The sequence below is a fragment of the Perca flavescens genome, chromosome 22, assembly GCF_004354835.1.
Source record: "Perca flavescens isolate YP-PL-M2 chromosome 22, PFLA_1.0, whole genome shotgun sequence".
Classification (NCBI taxonomy): Eukaryota; Metazoa; Chordata; class Actinopteri; order Perciformes; family Percidae; genus Perca; species Perca flavescens.
In genome coordinates, this window is record NC_041352.1 from 17,225,452 (window position 1) to 17,253,212 (window position 27,761).

Genomic DNA, 27,761 nt, shown 5'->3' on the forward strand with positions numbered 1-27,761 from the left:
ACGGTGCATTTTGTCATGTTATTTCATGTCTTGTTATGCCATGAAATGTTATTTCACATTACGTCATGCTGTGTTATGGTATGTGAAGTCACATTTTGTCATATCATGGAATGTCATGTCATGTCACATTACGTCACACCATGGAGTGTCATGTCATGTTATGGAATGTGATGTCATGTTATGGAATGTGATGTCATGTTATGGAATGTGATGTCATGTTATGGAATGTGATGTCACATTACGTCATTGCCGTGGAGGGTCATGTCATACAATGTCATGCCATGGATTGCCATGGATGTCATGAAATGTCTTATTTCAGTTCAGACCATAGAATGCCTTAAAGGAACATGCCGACTTATTGGGAATTTAGCTTATTCACCGTAACCCCCAGACTGAGACAAGTCAATACATATCCTTCTCATCTCCGTGTGTGCTGTAAGGCTGTCTGACGGCTCCAGCGGCATCAGGCCAGCACAGAACATGCAGGTGAATGGTTCCAGTAATCCTACTGCTCCGAATAAGTGACAAAATAACAAAACAAACCAGGAACTATATTCTCAAGCGGAAGAATATAGTACTTGGGCGGAGTGATATGCTTGCAGCAAGCCTGTCTGAGAATATAGTTCCCGGTTTGTTTACTGTTAGAAGATGGCTGTGTCTCATGTTACGTTGTTTTTTGTACACGCTGTGACTATACAAATCACAACATGTAAATAGGAACATGTTGGCGTTATTTTGTCACTTTTGTCACAATTGGGAGCAGTAGGCTAGTTGGATCCAGTTACCTGCAGGATCTGTGCTGGGCTAAGCTAATGCTGGAACCGTCAGACAGCGTTACACCACGCACAGAGATGAGAAGGGTATGTATGGACATGTCTTACTCTGGGGGTTACGGTGAATAAGCTAAATTCCCAATAAGTCGGCGTGTTCCTTTAACTGACCAATCAGAATTGAGTTTTCAACAAAGCTGTGTAATAAATTATGTTATGTTATTTTGCAATTTCATTCTGTAATATGTCATGCAGGGCATTAGAAGGAAGAGTGGAAAAACATTCAATGACCTGTCCACCCACACCATCACATCATGAAAGGAGGATTTTCAGTGTTAGGAAGTTATCTTTTAGCATTTACAATTGAAGTGAGTCATGCAAAAACACCCTCTCAATTCACTTTGTGGCAACACAACCATAAACAGCAGTTACTTGTGAAAAGAAGGTTACATTTTTGTTTGGCAAACACTGTGATATTTGTCAATGACTTGGGCTTCTTTAGTTCTGATCAGAAAATAAAGATATCCTTGAAGTGTCAAGTCACAATCCCAGTGAAGGTGACCTGTAGTGTATGCACAAAAAGCTTGGGGAGAAATGTAGGTCAAAAGCTAATTATGTGGTCTGGCAAGTGGGGCTTATATCAAGATATTTCACAAGGACTACCACAGATCTGCCTGCACATGCTTGCTCAAGACCTGTACCATGTGATCGGTTAGGCTATTATTTGTCTGGGATACAGTCACACCTTCACCTCATGAACTTAATGGTCTTCAAAAGCCAAAGTCCAAATGTCAGCGCTAGCTGTCACGATGCTTTTGTTGACTTAAATCAAAGAGAGAATACAACAACGGCAATCATATTTGTCAAACCCATCCCTTATGGAGGGTCTCACAGAAGAGCAGTAATTTAGGGATCAGGAAGGTAGAGCCACCTGTTGAGAGACAGAGGGTAAAAGGTATCTACAGGCCTTCCCAGCATGCCTCTGCTCACAGCCAGGAAGTACAGTTTCAGACTTACCGTTGCATTCCACAAGTTGCCTCGACTGTGATCTCACAGGAATGCTGCTCTCAAAGTGTGAGATTAATATTTAACACAACATTGGTTAAAATGCTGAACAGAGTCTGTGGTTTGTATGGCTGTGTGTTTTCTTAAGAGATCTGCTGCCACACGGTATAAGCACTGTACTTTTATTTGCAAAAATAATATAAAGTAGTCATGATACAATCAAAATGGCAAAGTAACTATTTACAGTCATTCACTGCTTTAACAAAAATAATAAAATAATATAGTTTTTTATTAATAATATCCTTATAACCCCAGCATTTTGTAAATATCCCAAAATACAAATTGAGCACATGTACAGCTTCAACTGATATTCAACTAATGAGATATCACATTTAACATGTAGTTTATCAATTATACTCAGCTTTATTAAGATGCAAGTTAATCAGTGATGATAACATGACAAGGCCTTTTTTTAAATAATTTAACTCATTTAATTTTAACAATACAACAATTTAAGAAGGAACCAAAAGTCTTTATTATAAAGCTGGTCAGTTAATAATAGAGCCGGTATATGGATATGGACATTTGGAAAATTGCACACTGAGGAGCTGCAGTCTAAACAACAAAATGTGAGTAATATCTTTGCATTTTAAGGACAGTTAAATGGGCGTGTTGCTTTTGTGAAGCACAAATTCATATGTGAACTGTATACATTTCAAAGTCCTTCTATATGATTTCAATGTTTGAAATCAGTTGTTTGTACTCATGCATACACCAACATTGTCCATTCTATCTTCTATCTCCCTAACATACATGTACATGTTGCAGATACTGTTTAAGACATCCACTACAAGGTAACATTAACTTAAGTCAGGAGCAACCTGGGCCCTTGTCAGCTCCACATATTGCTATAGCAACAACAGCCTGGCCATTGAGATATGAACAATGTGACAGGGCAAATGGAGCAGGCTGAGACTGGAGGCGCAGGAGAGACGGGAAACTTCAGCTATAATGAAGATGTATTGGGTGTCTCCTCCCGTTCTGCCGTAGATCATTCAGAACGTCCTCTTCAAAGTTATTATGTTCTTCAAATTCAGAGGGAATTTGATTCACCAAATTAAACTAAAAGCATATTTTACTAAATAAGTATTATTTACCTGATGCAAAATGTAATAATATAGCAACTTACTGTGCGTAATAATATACAAACAGGTCAGATTGGATACTTTAATGATTGCATTGTAGAATTACCGTGAATAGACAATAGCCTGCTTCAAACATTGATGCTGTTAACCTGCGGTATAGATTACACTATTGACCATTTAAAATATTTCAGATAAACAAATGCTGTTGCAGGATTATTTACATCTATCCTCTTCATCTTTTTGTTTTGATTATTTTGGCTCATGGTAACACACTGTAGCATTAAATCCTCTGCTTAATTACTGTTCAATATGTATGAGTAACAAAAATACACTGATGACAGGAAGCAGTATTAGTAAGCTGCACAATAAAATTAGACTGTAGACATCCTGCTGTTAGTAGTTTGGTTAAGCTTACTAAATACAAATCTTAAGTGACATTGAAAAATAATCAGTGAAAATATTCACATTATATTTAACTTTAAAAAAAAAAAAGTAAACCAAAACGTAGCTTGTAGGTAAAGAATGTGGAGAGTCTTGAAGTAGAAAAAACTGTTGGTCAAACATAACTCCCTCAGAGCGATCATTGCACTGATTGGGTGACAAAGATGAAAAAGGCCTTTTCAATAACTCAGACTAATGTTGTGCCTTTGCTCAGACCGGCTGTTGCCCTGGGTGCGTGTGAAATGCTTGGCGTGGACAAAGTAAACCACGGCCGGTGCCCATGCTCCATTGTCCTCAAAGCCTCCTAAAGAGGTCTCTTCACAGGTCCAGCAAACACACTCTCCAGACTCTTGGCATATCTCTGAAGATCCTCCTTTTGTGTGCGGAAACACATTACTCTCTCAAGGAGAGGAACAGGGGAAACAAGGCAGCACTAGTGAAAAGGCTTAAGTATCTCACCCCCCACCCCAGACTGCCTCTTCTCCTTGCCAGATGATAATTGGGACTGAAACACTTTTTTTTGGTCCAAGCCTAATTCAGTGAGTAAATTGCAACATGGGAAAAACATGAATGGGGCCCAAGCTGTGTGGTGACTCAGCCACAGAGACGCTAAGAGTCGCTCTTTGTGATCGTCTACAAAAGGGAAATGTTCTGTTAATCAGCATTGTTATATAAGTAAGTGTGCTTTCCTTCAAAACTATGTGATTGAATGCTCCCTCTGAGGGGTGCATGAAAAATATTGATAGTGAGGGATGAGTATGAGCACTGCAAATATCACATGAGCATAATGTTGTGAACGTAAACTCTGTCTGTCCGGTTCATCAGCTCGTTTTTGTTTAGAGAAAAAGTAAACAGAAATGTATGCGTGTGTAGTGTGACTGCATCAATCAGCCATTTCTCACAGCAGTTTAATTCCTTGCAGTTGGCATGGCAAACAAACCACAATGCTGACCTGACCAGCTTATACTGAATTGTTTCCATCTGCTTGTATGAATGAAAAAATGCAAAGCAGATTAAAATTCAAAGAGGAATGCAAAAAATGCCTCTCTGCAAGGATCAGCAACAGTCTAAACTGCTACACAAATGTTTACTTCTTAATGCTTTTAATATGTATTCATATGTTGTACCCAAAGAGGCCAAATCACAAGTGTACAAACACATAAACTGTAAAACAGCCAAAACAAAAAAAGATATAACCTTGTGTAAAAACATGGAGCAGGGTGCAAAGAAAACATATACATGTTATATTACTGTTTATTTTTATTGTTTGTCCCAAACAGTTGGCGTGATTGACAGTCTATACTGATATTGGAGATTTCCCCTCAGATGGTTGTCATGCATGGTCACTAACTGTTCATGAAGGTAAGAAGTATTTTAGTTTTTGGAGGTATATTGTTTTAGGCCTTTTTGCCTTCATGAGACAGGAAGACAGTAGAGAGCAGACATGGAATGATGTAAGAGAGATTGGGGATGACATGCAACAAAAGCTCTACAGCCAGACTCATTGTCAGCATATTAAACCCCTATGGACCTCAGGACACCCCAAGTGTGCCAAAAGTTTATGATGTTCCTGTTGTCTAAGATAATAATTTCCCTTCACTCTACATATACACAAAATATGATTTAATCTAAGACCAGATAAAATTCTTAAAAAGTTTAGAAAAACAACATTAAAAACAATATATACTGTAATTGCTACTTTAAGGCTGTGTCGCCACATAACGAATCCCAAAGACAACTGTGTAAATGACAAGTTTGCAAGAAGAACATTGCCTTTCTGTTCAAACTCATGGGATGTTTGCTATGATGTGTTTTACCTATAGAATGAAAAGTGAAAATAGTGTGTGTGTGTGTGTGTGTGTGTGTGTGTGTGTGTGTGTGTGTGTGTGTGTGTGCCTCTATGAAATAAAGCCAATTAAATATTATACAGAGGAAATTATGAATGAAACAGCCTCCCTACAGTAGCTACTAACTCCCTAAAACCTTGGGCAGGTCCTGCTTATACCAGGAAACAGGTTGAAAATAAGAACAACAATATACAAAAGTATAGCTTCAGGCAATCTCAAGTGATAATTTTCCAAATTGCTAGTCTCCTCTTTCTTCTGTCTCACCGTACAAGTTCAAATCCCTTACTCAGACAGGCGACTCTCTCATTACCACTCTCTCCATACATATGATGTGAACAGGTAAACAGCAGTGAGCTGAATGTGTGTCAAAACTAAGCTGCACTACGTAATAATATTACAAAAGAGGAGGGTTTGCAGGATAAAGTGAAGTCTGTATGGACAGGCTATTGTAAGATGGTGTGGGTATGTCACTTCAGCAATTCAGCCAAACCAAAAATCATGCAAAAAAGAACATAAGAAAAGAATGTAACCAAGTACATTAGCAGAACACCGTGGTCCTGCTGCTCCAGTGCAAGGATCCTGGGAATGTGCTCTGCATTTCCTTGTGTATTCTGTATATTCACCGCCCGCAATGGGTAGCAAACCAAGGGACATAAAGGATGATAATCTCCTTGGAATTCCACTGCATTTTCTTATAGACATGAGGGGAGTGATGGACAGTGGGGTTGAAAGGTCAACGGGACCAGTTTGCTGAGGCCCATCTGTCGGCTCCTGCTCTATTTACGCACCATCTCAGGAGTGAAAGGCGAGCGTCTCAAGAGCTATCCTGTTCTCATAACACCACAGCGCTTCATATTGGTGGAGAGACACAGAGGGGAGCTTGTGGTGGTCTGCACCCAGCTAACAGCAGTGTTCCCCCTACTATTCATCATCTGCTCGTCCAACGAGACCTGCAGACAAAACCTAATAAGCGATAGAAAAGACTTTGACTCAAGAGGGCCTTCACTTTAGAGATTTGGCGCTTTCAGCTTTGATGCTGTAGATTTCAAGATACTAGAGATACATAAAAGCCTTACATTTGTTCTCTGTAAAAGGTTATTTTGAGCCAAATCATGTCAAAACAGTGGTATTTATAGACTACAGATTTGACTGATCTATAGAAACACATAAGAGAGATAAAATACAGATAAAACAACAGACAGTAAATGTTCAACACAAACGGCAAGAAAAAACGGGGTGTGTGCTTTAGAAAAGCATACAGTATAATTACAAATATCACCATCAAAATGGGATTAACACTGTAAAATATAAGGAAGTTGTTGCAATTAGAGAACAGGCTTCCCATTAGCTTCATAGCAGCTTGTTTATCAGTTTGTTTCTGTTTTTTTGCCACATGTCAAAGTAAACCTGTGTTCATATTCCAACTCAGAAAGGAAAGATTTCATCGTTTTAGAAATTACACATTTCCACCTGGAGGCTTGCCCGGTCTAAAGTACTCTAAGTAAGTGCTTTATACCTACCATTTTGACTCGACAGTGAGTCATTTCATTAACAAAATCTATGATTATACATTTTAATAACACTGTGCCACTCGACGAGAGAAAGGATGGCTGACTGTATATCAGATGGTGATATATACAAAATGAGATGGTTATCCCAGCCATTTGAAACTATGATACTGTATTTAGAGTGCATTTTGCCTTAACTTGTAAAAATTACAGCCCTGGCTATGTATTTAAGAGGAGCTGACTACAGTCGGAAAGGCAATATATGAACAACCCATGACCACATTAAACAGCACTTTAATATTTGACTTCAAAGTAGCACAGTAAGAACATCAGGAGCTAGCAGTGACAGCAAAAACAATAATTTCATACATTATAAATATTAGTTAAGATTCAAATCTACTTCTCAGTGGGATTTTATGATGTTTACCTTGTGTAATAAGAGGTTTGGATGATAACTGTGTGAGAAAAAGTCCTGCTATTTCTCAAAAGAATTCAGATAAAAATGAATTATCCTTCATATTTTGTATGCAAGATAAGATCATGTTTATTCCAGGCAATGAAGTATTACTTTATATACAAACGTTTTCACTTTCTTTTTGATAATTAGATGAGGAGATCGATACCACTTTCTTAGCTTAGCTTAGCTTAGCTTAGCTTAGCATAAAGACTGGAAATGAGGAAACAGCCAGCCTAGCTCTTTTCAAAGGTTAAAAATTCTGCCTACCAGCAGCTCTAGGGCTCTCTAATTTTATACCTTGTATGCTAAATCCATACAAAAATTGAAGTTGCATTTTATACAGGAGGTTACGTGAGGTTGCCAGGTAGTGTAACAATGCTTAGTCCAGCCAAGAAATAGTCCAACACATAACCCCCCTGTTGATTGTAGGGTGTCAGAACTGCGACTTATAATGTTTTTAATGTCATATTTTTCACAAACAAGGCTATAAACATGATACTTCCTGTTGTTTGCATAGACTGGAGTGAAAAAGGGTGATTTGTGCTGTGTTAGTATTATAGGGAGACAACAATGTAAGTGAAATATTTTGAAATTGTCAGATGAAACAAGAAGAGAACATTTAAAAAAAGTTGTTTTTGAAGTGGTTTACATGAGCCATATGACAAGCTTCCAGTATTATTTTTTCATATTAAAGAGGGTGTAATTACAAAACAGACCTGTGAGCAATGTTCATTACATTAATCATAGCAGATTCATCTTTAGTTAATAGGTTCTGAGGTGACATCATGAACCCTCCAAAAAAGGACACAGTGAGGCTAAATCTTAAGATATAACCTCACTAGTTGTGTAAACTAGGGAAATTCCTATTGTTGGCAGATGTACCAGCAGGCCTAGAAAGACCTTTAGGCATCTTCTGTGCAAGTCTTGGCTGTACGAGACACAGCCTGAGGAGCTCAGACAAACCCAGATGCAAAAAAATCATCATACAGGTAAGAAACGTGAACTGCCTTGTCAACTCAGGGAAAAATGCACAATTATGTCACCCTAATTTTATACCATTCAGTAAATAGCTAGTATGAAATAATAATGTGACAAATAGGAACATCAAAGTTCTTTTAGACTTGCTTAGACAGACCTGAGCATGCTCAGACAAGTCTGCATGAACATTCAATAAATCTTACATTGCAGGAGGAAAACCCTTAACAGATTGATTAACTGCTGACAGCTTTATGACTAAATTACTATTGTTGCACTCGGAGCACTCATCATTAGTTAAATCAATGGTAAGCCATGATCATTTATACTATACCGCACTTCTAGTGTCTCTGTCAGCCCTTTCATTTGGTCCAAGTCTATCACCAGTCCCCAACAGTACAACACACAGGCTCTCCTAATAGCCAGTAGTTATGACAGTAGCTGTCATATGACACCTAATAGCCTTAAGTATGTACTTTATATCTCAGAAAAGTTGAAATGAAATTTGTGAAGGGCTGATTTATTTTAAAACTGCAAATGTTTCACTTTAGATAATCAAATGGGCTTATATTTTGTGGCTTATATAAACATATTTAATTTATTTTTGTTTCTTTTTTTAATCTGAACTGAAACCCAAAACCAACCCTAAAAGTGTCTGTGTTCATTTATTAGAAACGTTAGCTAGTTTACTGGATAATCTTTGATGCATTTGAAAATGGCTTATTTGCTTGGATTTCAGAGCAGTCTGTACACATTGTAGAGCATCACACAGTCATGCTTTAGCTTACTAGTGTTACGCTCGCAGTGAAAGAGTTTTAGAACCATTCAGTACCATCCAGTATAAACGTGAATGCAACATAATTCTTAGTTTGCAACTATAATGGGAATGTTGGTAGCCCATATGGCAGTAGAACAGTTGCTTTATTAAGAGAGCTTTACTTGCTCTCTTTTTTTTCAAATGTATGCCTCACGTACAGTATATGAAATGGGCAATTTGGTAATAAGGTTCATGAAATGCATTTTAAATTCAGTTAATTTAAATTTAATTTACAAATGTAATTATTGTAATGAATAACTCTTTACATATTACTTGTTGAAAAAGTAATTACATTACTTTATGAATTACTCAACAGAAAAAGTAATTAGTTACATTACTCATTACACACAGGAAATGGCTGAACACTGTTAAATGCCTCACCAGCTAGCCGCTAACTTCACCTGCTTCACATAGCTCATAGTGGGTTTATCAGAGCTTTTTCACTGAAAAGAAGAAGAAGAAATAGGGTTGAGGAAAGGTTGTAGCAAGTAAACAACAGTAAAATTGTGGGCTGTAAAACCAAAGCAATGAGCTGAAAGATGCTAAAACGTTCTGTAGAGCTGAGGGGAACTGCAGAGTCTGGTGTTAAAGGAACTTCCCTCAACAAAATTCCTTCATTCGGATCACCCTGCAATATCACCAACTTAGATATCACTTCGCCTGTTAGCCTGGTAACATAAACACCTTGGATACGTTGCTGCTACTGAAATAACATATTGAAACAAAAACTGATACCATTACAAAATGTATTCAATTGAAATGTATGTAACTTGTGAATAAATGTGATTTGATTAATTTACAAGATGTACGGTGTCATTCCAGCGAGGCGCAATGACTGATGGGTAATCTTGCTTGTTAACTTCAGGTGAAGTGATGAACCATTGTTGAGTCTTCCCTACACAGTTCACAGTTCCCTTTGAACTGAGCGTGTTTTCTCCCTATGGTTTGGTATCTTACTTAACATGGCTGAATACCCCATGCAGTCCACTTTGCAGAAAACTACTAGGCGATTGGAACGCACCCATTCTCTCACGTTACAGGAAGTCATTTGATCTATCGTTAATATACAGATATTGATTAGTGCAGCTTTAAAAGTGTTGCATTTAAGTGTTTCCCATCAAATAGAATTTTGCCATTAATGAGTCCCATTGTTAGTGTAGATATTTGTCCTGTGTTTAGGACATTTTGAGCATTATTACAACTAGCCAAGTGGAAATTCAGTGTGCTGTCTTAAACTTTAGCACAAAAGTACAGCAACAAAGTGGAAAAACACCCCAAACAATACAAACTTCTGTCTGAGTGAAATGATTAGGCTAAATCACATTTGTTTGGCTAAAGCAGCTTAAAGCAAGAAGCATGCATCGCCAACAGCATAATAACACTGACTGGTGAGGAGCTTAAGAAATACCAAAGTCTGACAAAACAACAAACAGTTGGGTCTAATGTCCTTATTCTATAGCCTATGTCTTTAGGTTCATGTTCATTATAGTTCCCCTCACTCACGGTTTTCTGGTCAAAGGGAACATTTGTAGTATAGTGTACACCTGTGCATCAGCGCAGATCTTGAAAAAAAAAGACAAATACTGAAAGATCTAAGCTACTTTTTTTGTCTCATTACTTTAGTTTGAATGAGATATTCCATAACGGTATTTAGCATGACCACTGTAATGAAGCCGGAGGGCCTACATGATAACTCTGAGTAAATCATTGAGGTAATTAGCACTCAGTTTTACCTAATTGTTTGGCAGGAAAAATCATCCCGCACTGTTACAGCTCTATTGCCACTAATGGAAGTCTTACCGCTGCCGTTTCCTGAGTTTTGACAACTTCTTGTAAGTGTTCACTGTGCCGGCTCTCACTCGACACGTACCCCTTTCAAGACGGGGCAATCTAATATGCCCTTAGCCTCGGGTCAGCCCCTTCCTTCAGCAACAGCGGCACAGCTCCAGCAGTTAGTAACTTCATCTGATTCACATCATCTTTCACAAAAGGTGTGTCTGTTTACAAAACCCTGGCGAAAGCGACACTTACCACGTCGGCGGGTAGAAAGCCCCAGTCGAGTGATCCGGGCCTGGCAATGAAAGATAAAAGACTGAGACTGGTGCTCTGAAGCACGTGTCTGGATGATGCTCTCATCGGCCTTCAGACAGACAGGTGGAGGAGAACGAGTGCAAAGACGGCCAACAGATGAGCACAGGGAGGACGGGGGGTTAAGCCTTGGCCAAGGTTGGGCTAACTTCATTCCTGTTTGATACACTTTGATATGTGCACTCTACCTGAGCCCAGACTGTGAGTGTGAGGGGTGATGAGCAGGGACTTGTCAGACGCTTTATGGGATGCGGCGTTTGTTTATTAATCACTAGGTTCTGTGATGTGTCTCTCATCACCCCAACAGGTATAATTAAGCTTTAAAGGGCATGGGAGGCTTGATGTGTCTGCAATTCATTTTGTTTTATCTCCTTGTTCCTTTTGAAGTCACTGCTGCGTGGGTAAGGTGTAAGTGTACACTGTAGAGTGTGTGGGTATGTGCGAGTGTGTGTATGTGTGCACGTACAGTAGAGGAGTGTGTAAATCTCTGTATGGTCAGAGAGCTTCTTCATAAAGAATTTGTCTGTGGTTCCCATGTTGCATGACCTTCAAAATGTCTGCTGACACGCCAGCTTGTTTAGCCTGACACGTCTTGTTTAGCCTCGGCGGATTCAGTCATTTTGAGGAGTGACAGTTCAAAGGTTGTCAGTTTGTGATGGCCAGGTATTGTGCTGCTTGTATGACATCTTGGGTTCCCAGCAGGCAGCTGCAGCAGCCTGTTTTTCAGCACAAGTATTTGACAAATGTTGGGGGGAAAATAAACACAAAGCCGTCTCGCCATGACTGACATAGCGCTATTGACCCTATCAAAAGGTCAAGCGAATTGGAATATACATCAGAGAAATGTTTGAATTTCATGAGTTCTTCCCCACTTCATCTCTCCTGAAATTGATTTGTGGTGTCAAATGAGACATGTTGAGTGGGACTATATGTAGGAATGTAAACAAGGCAACGCTGTGCTTTACTAGCCTTGATCTTCCATTTCAGCTCTCTTCTTGCAAGAAAAATCTTCACATTCACCTTTAAAGTAAAGAAAAAGAGCTCTTTTCCCATATAAAACTACATAGAAGTTGTATCTGAAATATCCAGTTTGATAAGGCAACGTAGGCTATCAAAACACCTTTTACTAGCTGTAAGTAGGCCAAACTATTGTCCATGCCTTCTGATTTGCTTCTTCTTGATTCTGTTCCATGTGATTCTCTGTCAGCAGCAGGCAGAGGTGTGAAAAGATGAGAAGCTCACCTGTTGACTTTGGCAGTGGAGACTGAGCAGGCAAACAGCCAGTAGTCTGTCACCTCTCCCACTGGATCCTCCGGTTGTGTCCCCTCACATGTGAGTGTATTGATGCAACTCAAGCAGAAATGTTACCTGGCATTACACTTAACATGACGGGCAAGGGTCAGGGGAATGTTTCAGGATCAGTCCCGCCTGGAGGAGCTTATGTAAATTAAAGGCGTTATTTCTCTGACATAAATCACATTCATGTGGAAAAACTGATGTGTCACTGAGAGAAGACTTTATTTTGGCTTATCTGGGGCAGAACAGTATATTAATATACATTATAGATGCAGAATGAAACTATTTCTTAATATATCAGTAGGATTTTGTTATTGTTTTCCTTATATATTTTTTCCAATACTTCTGTCTATGACTCAAAAGGTTTTTCCAATAGCTAACCTTCCTGCCCCCACCACTTTACAAGCTGTCTCTCAAAGTCTTCTGTACTCACCTGAATGCACCATGGGAAATACAATTAAGTGGTGACAGTCAAACATCTCGTCAGCAACTTCAAGCTTACAAATTACAAATGCATTCTGTGCCACAGGAAAAACACTCACGTTTCCTGTAAGTTATTATTACTGGGAGAAATCTTGATTAGGGTTCGTTATTTTACGTATGGAGTTTGTAATATATATATATATATATATATATATATATATATATATATATATATAAATAAACATTCTTCAGATGATCGGAGGAATAGATTCGATGAGACAGATAATGGAAACAAAAACATCTGTGGGTGCACCTTGGGCACATTGAGTAAATAAGTATTGCTACTTTACCTTTCATCACGCACTAAAATTACATCAGGAAACCAAGAGACTGCTTGTTTGGCAGAACTTTAACATGCTTTGAAGTATGCGAGCAATGGTGAATGACTTGCCCCTGAATGGTGAAGCAACATGTGTCATTTAGATGACAGAGATTTGATGTTTTTTTAATGATCGGCTTTGCTTTTGACGATCAAATTGTTTGGGGTTGTTTTACTAGAGCAGATGTTTGACAGCTTAATACTGAATGCTGAGGTGGGAATGGTTGCAATGCATTGCAGATGTGATAAGGCAATGCTTCCTTTTCTCATCTTTTTTGTAAGTTTTGTTTTGGTCCGTTTAATGTCTTCATTAGCTAATGGACAGTGGAGAGTTACCAGGAAATAAGGGCAGAAAAAGAATAGGCAATGGCATTCAAACCATTCATGTATAACACAAGACTGTATCCCCCTCTTCTAGAAACTAATCACAGTGTCTTCCAATATTGTAATATAAAATTGCACATACTGTGACAGAGCTTTTATCCCTATCACCCACCCTTAGTGTGTGTCTGTATGCTTTTCATGTGAGACATGTACATGTACAGGCTGTTAAAACAACTTTGACCTTGGGACAATATAGAGTATATAGAATACTGTTTTTAGCAGATAGCATACAATAAATCAATTTACTATACTATTTTATATACTAACAGGAAAATATACAATAGCAGAACCCAGTTACTGTATTATAATATAGATTGGGACACAAAAACTTAGGACATACCCCTTTAACATGATCCTGAAAAATAATAATCAATAGGTAAAAAAAACCCAAAATGTAAATATGAACATTGTGGGCCCCTTAAAGTTGCTCATAGTTTGTTTGTTTTTTGGTACTTTCTTTTTTTACTGTTGTTATCTTAAAGCAGTCTTAAAATGTGTGCATTGATGGGCTAAATATGGCTCTTCCCACCATGTTCCTACCCCTCATCACCTAAATATGGACTCATCAATTGAAATTCATGTAGGGTAGGAGGAGGAGACAGCATGGTCCTGTGCAGACGCGGATAGTCCCCAATTATGTGGTAATTCTAGAGAGTGGTTGTGATATTTATTCTTATTGCCCAAAGAACTTGGCATTTATGCGACTCACCACAAACACATTCCCCACAGCACAGGCAAACTTCATGCTCTTTGCACCCGTTCAATCAGATGAAATAGCGGCTGGTGCTGATTTATGGAGTTTGGAAGGAAGTCTCCAGCAGCCGTGCTTATTTAATTCAGGTGCTCCTTTAAAAAAAATGAAATAAGTTAATTAAGTTTACAGTAGCTCCTATTTGAGAGGATTGATGAATGTGTGTTATTCTCCACAGCCATGACAAACACTGCTCTGATTCCTGTCCAAGGATTATACTTTTTCATGTGTTAATCTTAGAAATATAATCAAAAAGTGATCACCTAGTACTAATGGATCTGGAAATTACATCCGACAAATTTGATGTCAAGTTGTCAATCAAGCATCTTTTATTTAGCAGAATTACTGCCATACATTGTGCCTGTAACACCCCTCAAAGGTCAATCGACTGCACTTTGTGGATAAAAGGTATGATTTGACTCGACTGGATGTGTATTGTATGTAATCAGCATGGAGTCAAAATGTAAGGATGAAAGGGAATGTGTAGAAGTTGCAGTGCCTCTCAGACGCAGCGGGGGCGGCTGGATTTTCAGTGCTCATGCCTTCACAGGGCACAATTTATATCCATTGTGTTGGTCTATTTCGAGCTATAGTGATTGATTCTGCTCAATTATTGTCCATTATGAAGAAAGATGACCGCACAATCATGCCAGAAGTTATCGGTTCAGGCTGCAGTGACATTACATTGAAATCATCACTGCATGTTCAGCTCAGCCACAAATAACCCAAACTTAAATTATTAATTAATATACACTTGTGGCCCCTTAAAACGTGAGCAGTTCCTTCAAAGAATGAATAAAAAGCAAATATTAAAGAATAATCCCAAATATATAAATAAATAGTTTAAGGTTATTATTTACTTCCCTAATAATAACCTAGTGACCCCTTAAATAAGTCTCAGGGTCTCTTGTGGCGGTGTAGTAACCTAACACTAACACAGCATTAGGCTACTTACCAATCAAAGCAGCTTATCATTAGCTAACTACATTTTGTGGGGTTACAGGCTACATTATTAAGATTTGTTTAACAAGATTCTGGTTTTAAAACAAGTCAGTAAGAAGTAGAGTTTTCAACCAACTCATGGCGCTTACGTTAGCTTAATCAGCTAGCTACTGCTGATAAAATCTTACAGCGACAGTTGTCATATTAGCCAACCAAATCGACGGTCGCCAGCTAGAAATGAGAGGCCAGCTTTTGTCTACCACTGTCTTAAATCGAGGACCCATTGTCAAAAAATGTCCATGAATTTCAAGTGGTAAATTTGCCAATGTTATAATTATAAACTGCATTATATCAACACTAACTAAGGAGGGCCTGGCTTTACAAAAATTGTCTTACCAGAAAATGCATCTCACAAGACTCAGTCAGGCTCTGTGAGTGTGTTTTTGGCCACAACATTGCTAATTATCTAACAATTTTTCTACACTGCTGACCCATAGCTTATATCCAACAAGTAAACCCTGCACAGCCATTATCATGCTTTCAATATGTTTATGTCTAAATAATGGTGAAGAATTTGGAAACAGTGGCCACTATTAGCCCTGGCATCAGGACGCTGCAGTGGCTGTTGTCTCACCAGAGCACAGGCTGGCAGTCAGCACAAACTGGAGGTAAGTGAGAGGGAGAAGTCCCAGCCAGTTTCACAGCAGGCCTCCATGGGCCTCTGAATGCCACCATAGCCCCCCAGCAGATATTAATCAAAATGCCCAATCAATAACTTCTCAAGTGCTAATAAGCCCTGGCACATTTCATGATATGTGAGCCCCTTCATCATTTCAACTACCCGGAGATTTATAGGAAATCCATTGTTAGGTCCAAAGTATGAGGTAATGTAGCACTTAGTAAATGAAGTAAAACCAAAAGCCTGGGGTGATTTGTATTTCATTTACAAAGGACATGTCTAATCATTAGGAACTCCATCTCTCTAAAAAGCAACCAAACGGCTGTAATGATGGCTGTGTTCTTTTATAGCTTACTTACTCAGCAGTGACGCAGGAGATAACAGCAAATAGTAAAGCCTTGCCATCCTCCACTCCTGACTGGTTCTCTCCCAGATAGCCATGGGGGACTCCTATCCACCTTGGAGTGATTAAAGTCATGTTAAGGAAGCATTATGGGTCAAGTCATAAAATAATTTGATTTCTGTCCCCCTCCACTGTCTCCTATCAAAGTGATTGGTCTCCTGGTCATCTCACTGGCTGACATAATTGTTAATTAACCATTATGGGCTGCCCTCTCTCATCTATATCTCACGCAATTACTCATATACCAACAATGCAATATATCATAGTGTATGATGTATGGACACAGACCAGTTTATGAGTCTGAACTGACTCAATATTATGAAAGTGTTGCACATTCACTCATGTCTAGATGCTTTATTTGCTCAAACATTGATTACCCTCATGTTTGTCTCACATGATATTTTCTACAGGTGCCTAAGATGAATCACGGTGGTTTAGTTTAAAGCCTTGGTAGCTCTATCTCACCACAGCATATGCATGAGCTCTGAAGAACTGACTGTTCCTTTTCAACCTGTTGTCAGTGCAAACTTGCAAAGCAGTTCCTACACACAGCTTTTTTTCCTTCTTTTTTTTAACCTTTCGCTTAAGTCATCAGCTCTTTGCACGTCAAGGTGAGTTGTCTTTTCAAAAATACCACAGATCAGGTAAAGAGGTCCAGGGGGAAGAAAGTTAAATAAAAAGCTCTTTAAGATGGTATTCATAAAGAAAAAGACAAACAATGTACTTGTTGAAAATAAAAGCGCACACAAAAATCCATTCTGATGACAGTTGGAAGAATGCAGGCTTTATGGGGGACTTGAGCCCCATCTTTGTCATATCTTTTAAGCATGATTATTTACTTAAAACAACAAACCAAAGCCCAAAGTCTGGCATTGTGGACGACAGGCCTTTGATTGAGCTCTGAGCTTGCATTTTTAACTAATAAATTGTTCCACGCCTTTGTCTGGGGCATTAACAGCAGTGGTCTGCGTTTTTCTTGCCCTAATCTCAAGAATGCAGCAACCTCTTGAGAAGCTCAGGGGTTTCCTCCTCTCCCAGAGCAAGGTCTTCACTTTGTTTTCGTAGAGGACTCCCTGATTGACAGGCCTCACCGTTAGCCCTTTCCTCTGCCATCTGTTTTCACCGATTCTGACTGAACACATCAAAGTCAATCAAGGCTGCAAAGCATTTTAAAAGTTACACACCCCCAGCGCTGTGTGTGAGAAATAAAGCAAACTTTTCATCAGGCTCACAAAAAGAGACAGTTTGGACTGTGTGTTTGTGTGTATGGTTTTCCATGTAAGGGTGACCTGGGAGGGATCCCTTAGCTCACAGCACAGGTATGAGCAGCTTAGCTTTGTTCAGTGCCTACTCTGACGACAGCTTGGTGAGTCACCTATAGACACATAGACTAACCTTCTTTGGTCAGGTTCCAACTATTCACTGACAACTCCCCGACAATAAAATAATCATTAGTGAGATTGAGACACAGCACAAAATTGTCTTTGCTTGGTGATAGAGGGGATAGACATAGAAAACTTTGTAAATGTAAAACTATCAGCAGTGGCGGAAGAAGTATTCACATCCATTACTTCCTAGAAATAGCAGTACAACTGTGCAGAAATACTTAATTTCAATTAAAAGTCCTGCATCTTACTTCAGTAAAATTACCTATTTTCAGCCAAATTTACAGTTATTTTATATGTGTACACATCATTTTAATGTTGCAGCTTGTCAAGATGAAGCAAATTAAAAAATATATATTTACTGTTCGGTAGTTAATTCTACAACCATTCATAATGTCTTATAAACGAATCTATACTAATTTACAAATAAATTTACAAATAAAGTAAAAAGTGTAATATTCCTCTCTGAATTGTAGTAGAGTAACAGTATAAAGTAATTGGAGTTGTAAGATGGAAGTACTCAAGTACTGTACAAATACCTCAAAATATGTTTTACTTTTGTGGTTTATTTAAAGGATGGAGGGAGGGTAAAGAGGGAGGTAGGGGTGCAGTGTCAATGCTGTCATTTCTTGTTTTCTTTTTGTTTGGGATTTTACTTTGGTTAATGTATGATTAGGCTAAGTTGTATAGGATATGACTCACAATTTGTAACCCATTCCAATATAACTTTGTTCAAATATCTTCTTCTTTTACAGAAGTACAGTATGTGAGTACATTTAGTCACATTCAACTTCCATTTAAACATGAATGTACTAAAATACACAATGTAAAAACACTAAAAGGCTTTAATAGGCATTTGAAAAATGTAAAGTATGACACTGTTATATAATTATTAGGCTACATAAATGCACCATAATACACATCACACAATTCAATAGTTTCAATTAAATTTTTTTAAATTAGGAAAAAAATAACCAATCCGGTAACCCAGAGGAATTAGCTCAGCCAATCAGAGGCAGAAATGATGCCCCGCGTTGAGAGGAGTGCCTGGACTGGTTACCTGGTAACCACTCAAACATTGTGTTGATAGGATGGCAATGCGGAAGGTTTGGATTTTGGCTGCTTTTCATCCCATTTTGTTAATTTGTAAATTCATAAAAAGTAAAAACGTTGGCATATATATATCGTAAGGGTTCTTCTTATACGTTCATTCAGTCTGTAGACATTGTCCGACTTTAGGCTTGAAGCTTGTCTCGTTAGAAAGACGAAGTTACATTTCCTGTTTTGCACCTGCGAGTATAATGAGATAGCAAACACCTGTGTGACCTGAGCTCCACAGGTTCCGTTTACATCATAGGTTTACATTGAAAACAACCAACGTACTCTCTAATGTATGACTAAAATGAGTTCAGACTTATCATCTTTTAATGAAACAAGAAGGTAGACTGTAGCCAAGCGCTTTGTGTCGGTTTTAAAAGTAATTTATTTGGCGCACTCGTTTCGGCATTAAGTGAATTATCTTTGGCAATTATAGCATTTTCCATTTGGCCATGCAGTGATTTATTCCTGCATTTTGCTAGTATTGTGTCTAGACAGTGTGGATCAGAATGCATTTAACGTTGTATTTATTGCTTATTCTGGTCTGAGATAAGGTAAATAAAAAGTCTACATTTGCTACTTTGCCAAGGTTATAAAATGTTGCTATGCCTCATGCAGCACTTTATGTAAACGTAGTGATGAACATGTAGCCTATGTCATATTTTGCAGGGCTTGACATCTAAAGCTAGCAACAAGTTGGTGATCACCTCAGTTGCCTTTCAAGACCACATCACACGTAGCCTGCTGCATCAAAACTTCTCACTTTCTGACCCTTTGATGAGATACAAAATACAAGCACCCAGAAAAAGAGTGGATGAGAGGGGTCTGCAGACACAAGATCAGCAAGAAGAGAGAGAATATGTGCTTGATTCTGCTCCACGTCCCTTAACATTAGGTAAAATGAACACTATGGGGAATTTGGAGAGACCATTTCTTTAAATAGGCCATATAACTAGTATTTTTCTTATTTCCTACAGCTCAGAAGTTGGGTTTGGTGGCCTCCCCTGCAGGGAGACTGAGAGAGGACGAATGGACTCGGGTCAAGGCAAGGTCTATTCAGCAGGGGGACTCAGCTCAGCCCTGTGCAATATGCAGGGAGGAGTTTTGCCTTCAGCCTCAGGTATTCCCTCAACACAGTAGTTACTGTTAATACTCTGTGAGAGAGCTCTTTCTTACATGTTTCCAATGTTCTGTCTGTCCTCAGGAAAACCTGTGTTTCCGTACACACACACGCACACAAAGCCACCCCCAACCACCACATCCCCCTGCAGTTCCTGTATGTTCTAATCTGTGTAGACAACTGTACAAATTTACCCATACTGCCTTGGAACTCAACTGTGACGTGATGATGTAGCAATCAGTGTGTTACTGTGAGGGTCATTCAGTCTTTTACACCTTTCAGATCCCCTTTTAAGATGCCAATCTCCTAAAGAATGCAGGACTAGAATAGGCGGCTTCACAAAGCACAGTTGCCATAGATGCATGTGTAAATATTAGTTTGACTAAGGAAAAAAAAAAGTTAATTAGAGCCTGCTAACAAGGGAAAGTGACAGGAGGGAATCTTTGTTGATTTGGCATTTTCCTGCAAGCCTTCATATTGTAACAATGCATGTGTGTGCCACAGTCTTGTGTTGCACTCAAGCATTAATATGACAATTAAAAATGCTTACAGCAGCAGTTGTGTGTAGACTGAAATATTTGCTTCTCTATCCAGCTCATATTATTTAATACCAATCGTAAATTTTCATTAATAGGACTGGACCTAAAAAGAAAATGTTACTCTGCTTTCTATTACATTTTTATTCCCTTTCTATATTGTGTGTCTGTCCATAAACCATACTGTAGCTTGTAGCCTTAAAGCATTGGGAGATGTGAAATTTCTCTGTGCTCTAATGGCTTGTCGAGCTCCTGGAAATTGTACACTGCAGGGGGCCCTTTCACTGGTGATGGAGTGTGTTGGTCAGGCCAAAAACAAAAGGAAATCAATATGCCTCCCCCCTGCCCTCTAGAGATCTGAGTAAACTGGTTTGTGTGCCAAGCCCCATCTCTGTGGCTGGCTCCTTTCAGACGATAAAAAGAGTCCCTCTCACAGGTAGAGGAGACTATAGTCCAGGTCCCAGCCGGCCCACTGGGGGTCCTGCTGACTCCCCCTATCCTTTCAGCAAATAACACTTAAAAGCAGATACACACATTCACATATGTGTATTAAGACACACATTTAGCATGGCTTAAGTCTCACATACACACACAGCATGTGCACAGACTGTATACTGTATGAGAGCTTTTTCTAAGCACTTTAAGAAAACCTGAAAACCAATACACATTCAGCAGCATCCTCTGCAGGCATTTCAAATCCTATAGTCAGTCAATCTATGAAATTGGTTTGGATGCTTCTTCGTGTTTCATTGCATGCATGATACCATTTTTATTTCACATATACTAAATAACCTACTGTATGTAACTGGTTCTTTTTAGGTGTTGCTGTCTTGTTCTCATGTTTTCCATAGAGCATGTTTGAAGGCCTTTGAGAGATTTTCTGGGAGGAAGTGCTGCCCAATGTGCAGAAAGGAGCAGTATGAGACACGGGTGATCCACGATGCAGCTCGACTCTTCAGACACCAATGTGCCATCAGGTACGGGCACTAAATTTAAAGAACAAATAACTGTACAAACATTCCCATTAACAGCAGAACAACAAGAACTCATCACACAATCTCACCTAACTTTAGCAAAACATCTGTTATCTAGTGCTGAAGGAAAAAACATCAAATATTAAAATGTTTTATACATGAAATACTCAAAATAGTTCAGCTGCTGTAAAATATTTATATTTATAATGCACATTTCAGTACAGTCAGTCTGTTTTGCATAAAAAAATTGAGGCATGATCAAATTGCTCTTATCATAATTTCACATCAAGTTTTTTTATTCATAAAAAGTTGTTAATATGTACTGTATATGGCTATCTGAGTTGGAGCCACACTTGCTATTCTAGCTTGAGGTTTTATGAAAAATAATGGCATTTCATTTTCACAAAATTTAATTGGCCTTACCAAGAAGCAAATGGCTTCACATAATCATAGCAATCAATAAATACAGTGTTTGTCAAATGTCATTTAAAACGCTTTGAGTGACTTTTTTGAATCTATTTTGTCTGTGTGTGTGTGTAGAATTCAGGCATGCTGGCGAGGCTACGTTGCTCGGAGAAGTTATAGAAAATTGAGAAAATCAATCTGCCCAAAAGACAAACAGCTGCGACGGAAATTCTTCGAAGCAAAGGTGAGTCTGGACTTATCACAAAAGGTGCTTATAGATTAATCCTGCATCTTTGGTTCACACTTAACACACATAAGGTCACATTGCCTAGTGTTTGTCTCGTCTAGTCTCTAGTTTTTCTTCCTACATTTCACTCTAACATTTTCAGACTGTTTAGTTGGTCAAAGAAAGCCTGCGACAAATATCACATCTTGAGGGTTGAGACATGGGTTTAAGGCACTCACTGACCCTACTGCTAACCTACATACAAAGACACACACACACCTTCACCTGCTCTCACCTTCTCAAGCTCTTTTGATGCTTTGTGAATCATACACTGTTTGTCCACTAATGTGGAGAGAGTTTTGTGTTTTAGTCAAACAGTCTGGACATTCCAGGGTCAACAAAAACCTGATGTCTCCTGTGCATGTTTGGATTCTGGTATTCCTTTGTGCGTGTGTGCGTGTGTGCGTGCGTACGTGCGCGTTACTAGGTTGGATGGGAAAGGGTGAAGAGGTGAGGTTGACCAGGATGTTTGGATACCTCATGCAGGTTGTCATTTCAGGCTTTGTTCTCTAGTCCCATTTAAAATCTATAAATCATGCAATGACTGGACTTGATGGAGGGATTATTTAAAAGTGGCCTCAAGAGCAGCCAGTGGATGGGGTCGTTTGACTCTTCAGGCTGTGTTGCCTTCACGGTGGCTCTCAGGAAAAGGGAACATTGCCACCTAGTGAACCTCCACCAACTGAGGCCCTGGATGACCAAAGAAGAGACTGGTCACCATATCTTTGAACCAAACATCAGTTCTTTGGGGATGCAGAGAAATTTCTCATTCAAATTCACCTAATAACCCTGCTCTAAAATAGCCATACCTCAAACCCATGCATTGTATGTGCAAAGTCTTTAAGAGCAGGCCCTATTTATTTCTATGTGGAGTGTTGTAATCATGCAGAGTGCTCCTGCGCTTCAAGAGGCTGATTAAGCATAAGTGACAAATGTGTGAGGGCCACACTCATAATGTGTTGCAAGGGTCGGAGTGTCCTACCCATCCCCCTGTCAGTCTCCATCATCTCGCCTATAAACCATGCTTTAACATGTCACGTAAACAAAGACACAACATTTACTGAGCCAATTAACTCTGTTCTAACACATTAGGCCATGTCCGGGTCCGCATGCTTAGGATGGAGTCATAGACGTTGTTAGCCACTTTACATTCATGTTGTGTGATTCAGTGGTTGTGGGTGGTCATGAGATTGTCTCATATCTTTTGTCACACTGAGGATGATCTTCAAGAACTGTGAGCTGTGCAACACAGCGCTGACAGGTCTGATTGACTTGATTTTCAAGGGGAAGACTTATTTGCTTAGCTGACTGTAATGCAAACAGGCGTGTTAGTGCTGGGCTGGAACCTGTGTGAGACGGAGAAACCTATTCTTTCAGTTTTCCTTGTGATAGCAGGAGGCCATAAAGCATCTTTGTACTGCAAAGCCACAGGTGTTCATGGAAAAAAAAAACTCCCACATATCAGGTCAATTTCAGAAATCTTATCAGCTGATCCTGAAGCCCAGCTTTCAATTTTTACTCACTTCGGAGGTCCGACCCTGAGTCAACACATTAAGGGGGACACTACCAACATCTAGATGGATTGCCGTGAGATAATGCCTTTGCGCTCTACGCTCCACCTCCTCTTCCCCCTCTGTGTCCTCTCCCGTCCACATCTCCTGTAGAGCAAGGCAAAGTTCACCAGAGGCTGTACTGTTTGCCGTAACTGTCAAAAAGTCAGCCAGGCTCATAAAACCCTCCGTTCGAATGGTCAACAGTTGTTTAATTAGTGATAAAAGCCTAGCTGTAAAGCAATTCTGAGGCGCTGGGAGTGAGTGAGTGAGTGTGTGTGTGTGTGTGTGTGTGTGTGTGTGTGTGTGTGTGTGTGTGTGTGTGTGTGTGTGTGTGTGTGTGTGTGTGTGTGTGTGTGTGTGTGTGTGTGTGTGTGTGTGTGTGTGTGTGTGTGTGTGTGTGTGTGTGTGTGTGTGTGTGTGTGTGTGTTGGAGTTTCACAGACAGTGCATGTGTGCAAGCAGGTGCTGAGGCTAATGCTACTCTATGTAACATGGTGCAATAATTACATTACTTTTCCCAGATGTAGTGCAACACATTAATGTAGAGCTGCATCTGATGTTTGTCGCTATTTTCTGACATTTTGTAGACCGAACAATCAATTGATCAATGGAATCTTGAAGCAGATTGATCCATCAGTTGCAGCCCTACATTAATATATAGTTCTATGTAACATTAATCACATACAGTCATTGAACCAGTGAATGTGTTCACAAGGATCCCTTACTTGGTTGGTTTCTCCAGAGCTTTCACTCACATCACATGGTCTTCCATCAGTGGATGCAGTTTGCTCAGTTGTCATGGTAATGGTTTGGTTGTCATTTAATTGTGAAGATGTTGCTTACGTTATATGTAGACATTTATGTTAATTGGTCAATTGCTTAGTGCTGTTGGAACTTGTAAATAGCCTATTCATTGACTATTGAATATGTTTTGGATTTAAACATGCAAATGCAGACATTAATTGTTGCCTAGCAACAGCTGCTATAAATGGGAGAAGACAGATTAGTTCTAGAGGACAGATAATGAAAAGAAGTCTTTAAATTTGGTCAATTTGAGAAAAAAAGAGGTGACCGGGCGTTTTAATAAATAGATACTTTATTTAAAACACACATCTTAGCAAAACTGAGCCCAAGTCCCCACTACCATCCCCCCTCAGGAAATTATGACCAGACACCAAACATATGTCTTTAAATGTCTAAGGTATTTGGATTTTTTGTTTTTATTATTATTTATTATTCATTTAGTTAACTGTTTGAATATCTAAATGTTGTTTCAAAGCCTCTGCCATGAATAACTTTATGGTGTAAACCGAATACTGAATATTGTATTTATTGCTCTTAAAGTAGTCACTTTATTATCCTATGTCTTAAAATACTGGAATAAATCTATAAAATATCGACAATGTGTAATGTATACTCTGGCATTAGTATACATTGAGAAACACCTGCCCACTGACCAAGTGATCAATGACCGTGACCAATGGTTCAGAAATGTGGTATTAATTGTATGTAAAGTTATTAGAATTATTATAAAAGTTATTTTGTAAGTAATTAGTAATTCCACGACACTGAATTTGGAATGTTAAGTAATTTGTTAGTTTTAGTTTCTGCTCAAACACTGTCTACAAGACACAGGAGAGGACATGTGCATGTGTAATTTGTAGAACAGTAAAGTTGTCAGATATGTGTGTTTCCACGTTTCCCAGCACTGTTTTTTTTTTTTTTTTTTTTTTTTTTTTTTTTACTGGTTTCCATTAATTCTCCATGTTAGTGGGAGACGTGACTGTATTGATCTGGCTGTTTAACAACTGCACCCTGTCAGCGTGCCTCAGCCATTACAATACACACAAACAATTAGCCTTCACCGAAAACACGACTCTATTGTGTATCTGAATGAAACATGCCTCTTTTGTGCCACTAAAATGGTTTTTCAAATTAGTTGCAGGAGTTGAATGACAGCTTTGTCCGATACTGTCACACCGACACGGAGGCTTTTCTGAGTGATATCAACCGCTCCCTGTCATCAAGCCGGACGAGTGTTTCAGCAGCTGGAGAAAGCACATCTCTGAACCTCAGGAGAGTGACTGGGATCGAATACAGAGCCAGGTCAGGAACAAGACGCACTCTGCTGAACCAGAAGCCACTTCTGTCGTTAAACAAGGCCCCCTTAAAAATATCTAATCCTTCTTCTCCCAGCCTTGCCTTTCCCTTGACATGTTAACGCTTGCATGGGGACGAAAGCATCACAGCTGCTGTATAAAAAGTACACCTCTCCAGAGGTGATCATTCACTTTATCAAATGAATGGCAGCGAGTAGGCTAATAATCCTCCGTGTTTACAAAAAACATGAGCCAGTCTGATGATGCACGGCAGGCTTTTCATCGCCTTGACTGCTGTGGAGGAATTGAAAAGGCATTAAGATTTGCTGTTCCATAAGGCTCCATTGTTGGCTTTCATTGCAGCCAGTACCATTTTCCATAGAGGGGGCGGGGTGTGTGCAAAGATGTCTTTTTATTTTTTTTTTCTTTATCTGGTGTGAAAAGGTTGAGCACAAGGCAGGAGTGGCTCAGCCTTGACATGGAGTATCAAACGGTGAATGTTCTTTCAACACATACCTTACACCTTTTTCACGGGTGCAAACTCTATAAAGCAGAGTGCAGCTCGTTATGAAACATTTAACGGTCGGACATGTTGGCCCCAAAATACAGGAAGCTGTCCCTGGTTAATCATTGGTGGCGCTGTGCGAGTGTTGCTTTGTTTTTATAAGGATCACTGATAAACATGTTATCAAATCGTGCCTGATCAAACCTGTCAGTCAGTTGCCAACTGATTTGGTTCAGAGTTCTTCATAATGACATGGCAGTGGCGGGAATATCACTGTTATTAACCTCAATCAACAAAACAGAACCAAAATAGACCTCTGTAACACAAGGTGTGAATATTCTTAAGGTAGTCAAACATATTTTGTTTGTTTCCAACTCCAACAGGTTATCCAGAGAGATGTCTGGGACTGCCCTATTTGCCTGACTGCATTGTGCAGGCCAAGCCTACCAACAGAAGCAGGTACATCCAGCCATCAACAACAAAGACGCACCCTGCTTCTGTCCTGTTCCCACCTCTTCCATCAGCTCTGTCTAGAGGCCTTTGAGGCCTTTTCTATAGAGAGCAGACCTTCCTGTCCCCTGTGCAGATCAGTCTACCACAAAAAAAACATCTAAAAGGGTACAAATTTATGCAAGATGGCATTTTAAAGATTTTTTATTGTTATTCGACAAAGGACAGTGTAGAAATGGGGGATAGAGGGTTATGACATGTATTAAAAGTCTTAAGGCCGATATTGAACCCAAGACGTTGCCGTTATATGGCATGCGCTGTAACCACTCAACAATGATAAGAATAGTTCAAAACTTTTGGGAAATACTGTCCTGCTATTATATGAAGCTGGAGCTGGAAGGTGATTACCATAGCTTAGCCACAAGGTGGGCTAGCTTGGCTCTCTCCACAGTTAAAAAATCAACAAACAGGCCCTCGGAAGCTCACTAATGATATAATACATTGTATTTAATTTGTTTAATCTGTATATAAAAAGGAATGTAAATTCGACAATTGTTGGTTTTATCTGGGGATACCAGTAACTTCTGCAGTCTTACAGAGACTCCAGAAAGTCACTGTGTCCTGCCTTTAGTCGCCGGGAAATAGTTACAGCATGTTACCTCATCTGTCAGTATTGATGTCCAGGGTGTCACAATGATGAATGACAAGATGTTCACAAAGCATTTTTTCTACTTTTATTTGCAAACACACAAACATCAAAAATAACTAAACAAACTGAGAAATTGTAAAAAATACATTCACAAAACATGTACAAAAAATTACATGCAGCGACCAACTGACATACTGTATAGACAGTACAGAAAAAAAGCTGCTTCATTTATACAGGCCAACCCTCAACTTTTGAAACCCCCACATAACACAGAGATGTACTGTAAAGGCAACCAGAAAAGCTTGCTTGAATAGAAAATGGCCCTCTCAGTTCTTACCTCAAAAGCCACGAGTAGTAGTGACTGATGTTTTATTAGGGGAGTGACAGTTCCT

At 39.2% G+C, this 27,761-nt stretch overlaps 1 protein-coding gene across 1 annotated transcript; it reads left to right on the top strand.

Annotated features, from left to right (window-relative positions):
• Positions 1-18,717: 18,717 nt before the first annotated feature.
• On the top strand, positions 18,718-27,269 carry rnf32 (ring finger protein 32). Its single transcript, XM_028569983.1, has 8 exons — positions 18,718-18,801; positions 19,463-19,688; positions 19,771-19,913; positions 21,269-21,426; positions 21,964-22,072; positions 25,606-25,689; positions 25,725-25,772; positions 26,654-27,269. The coding sequence occupies exons 1-8, from the start codon at positions 18,787-18,789 to the stop codon at positions 26,882-26,884; spliced, it is 1,014 nt and encodes a 337-aa protein (XP_028425784.1). The 5' UTR covers positions 18,718-18,786; the 3' UTR covers positions 26,885-27,269.
• The last annotated feature ends 492 nt before the right edge of the window (positions 27,270-27,761 follow it).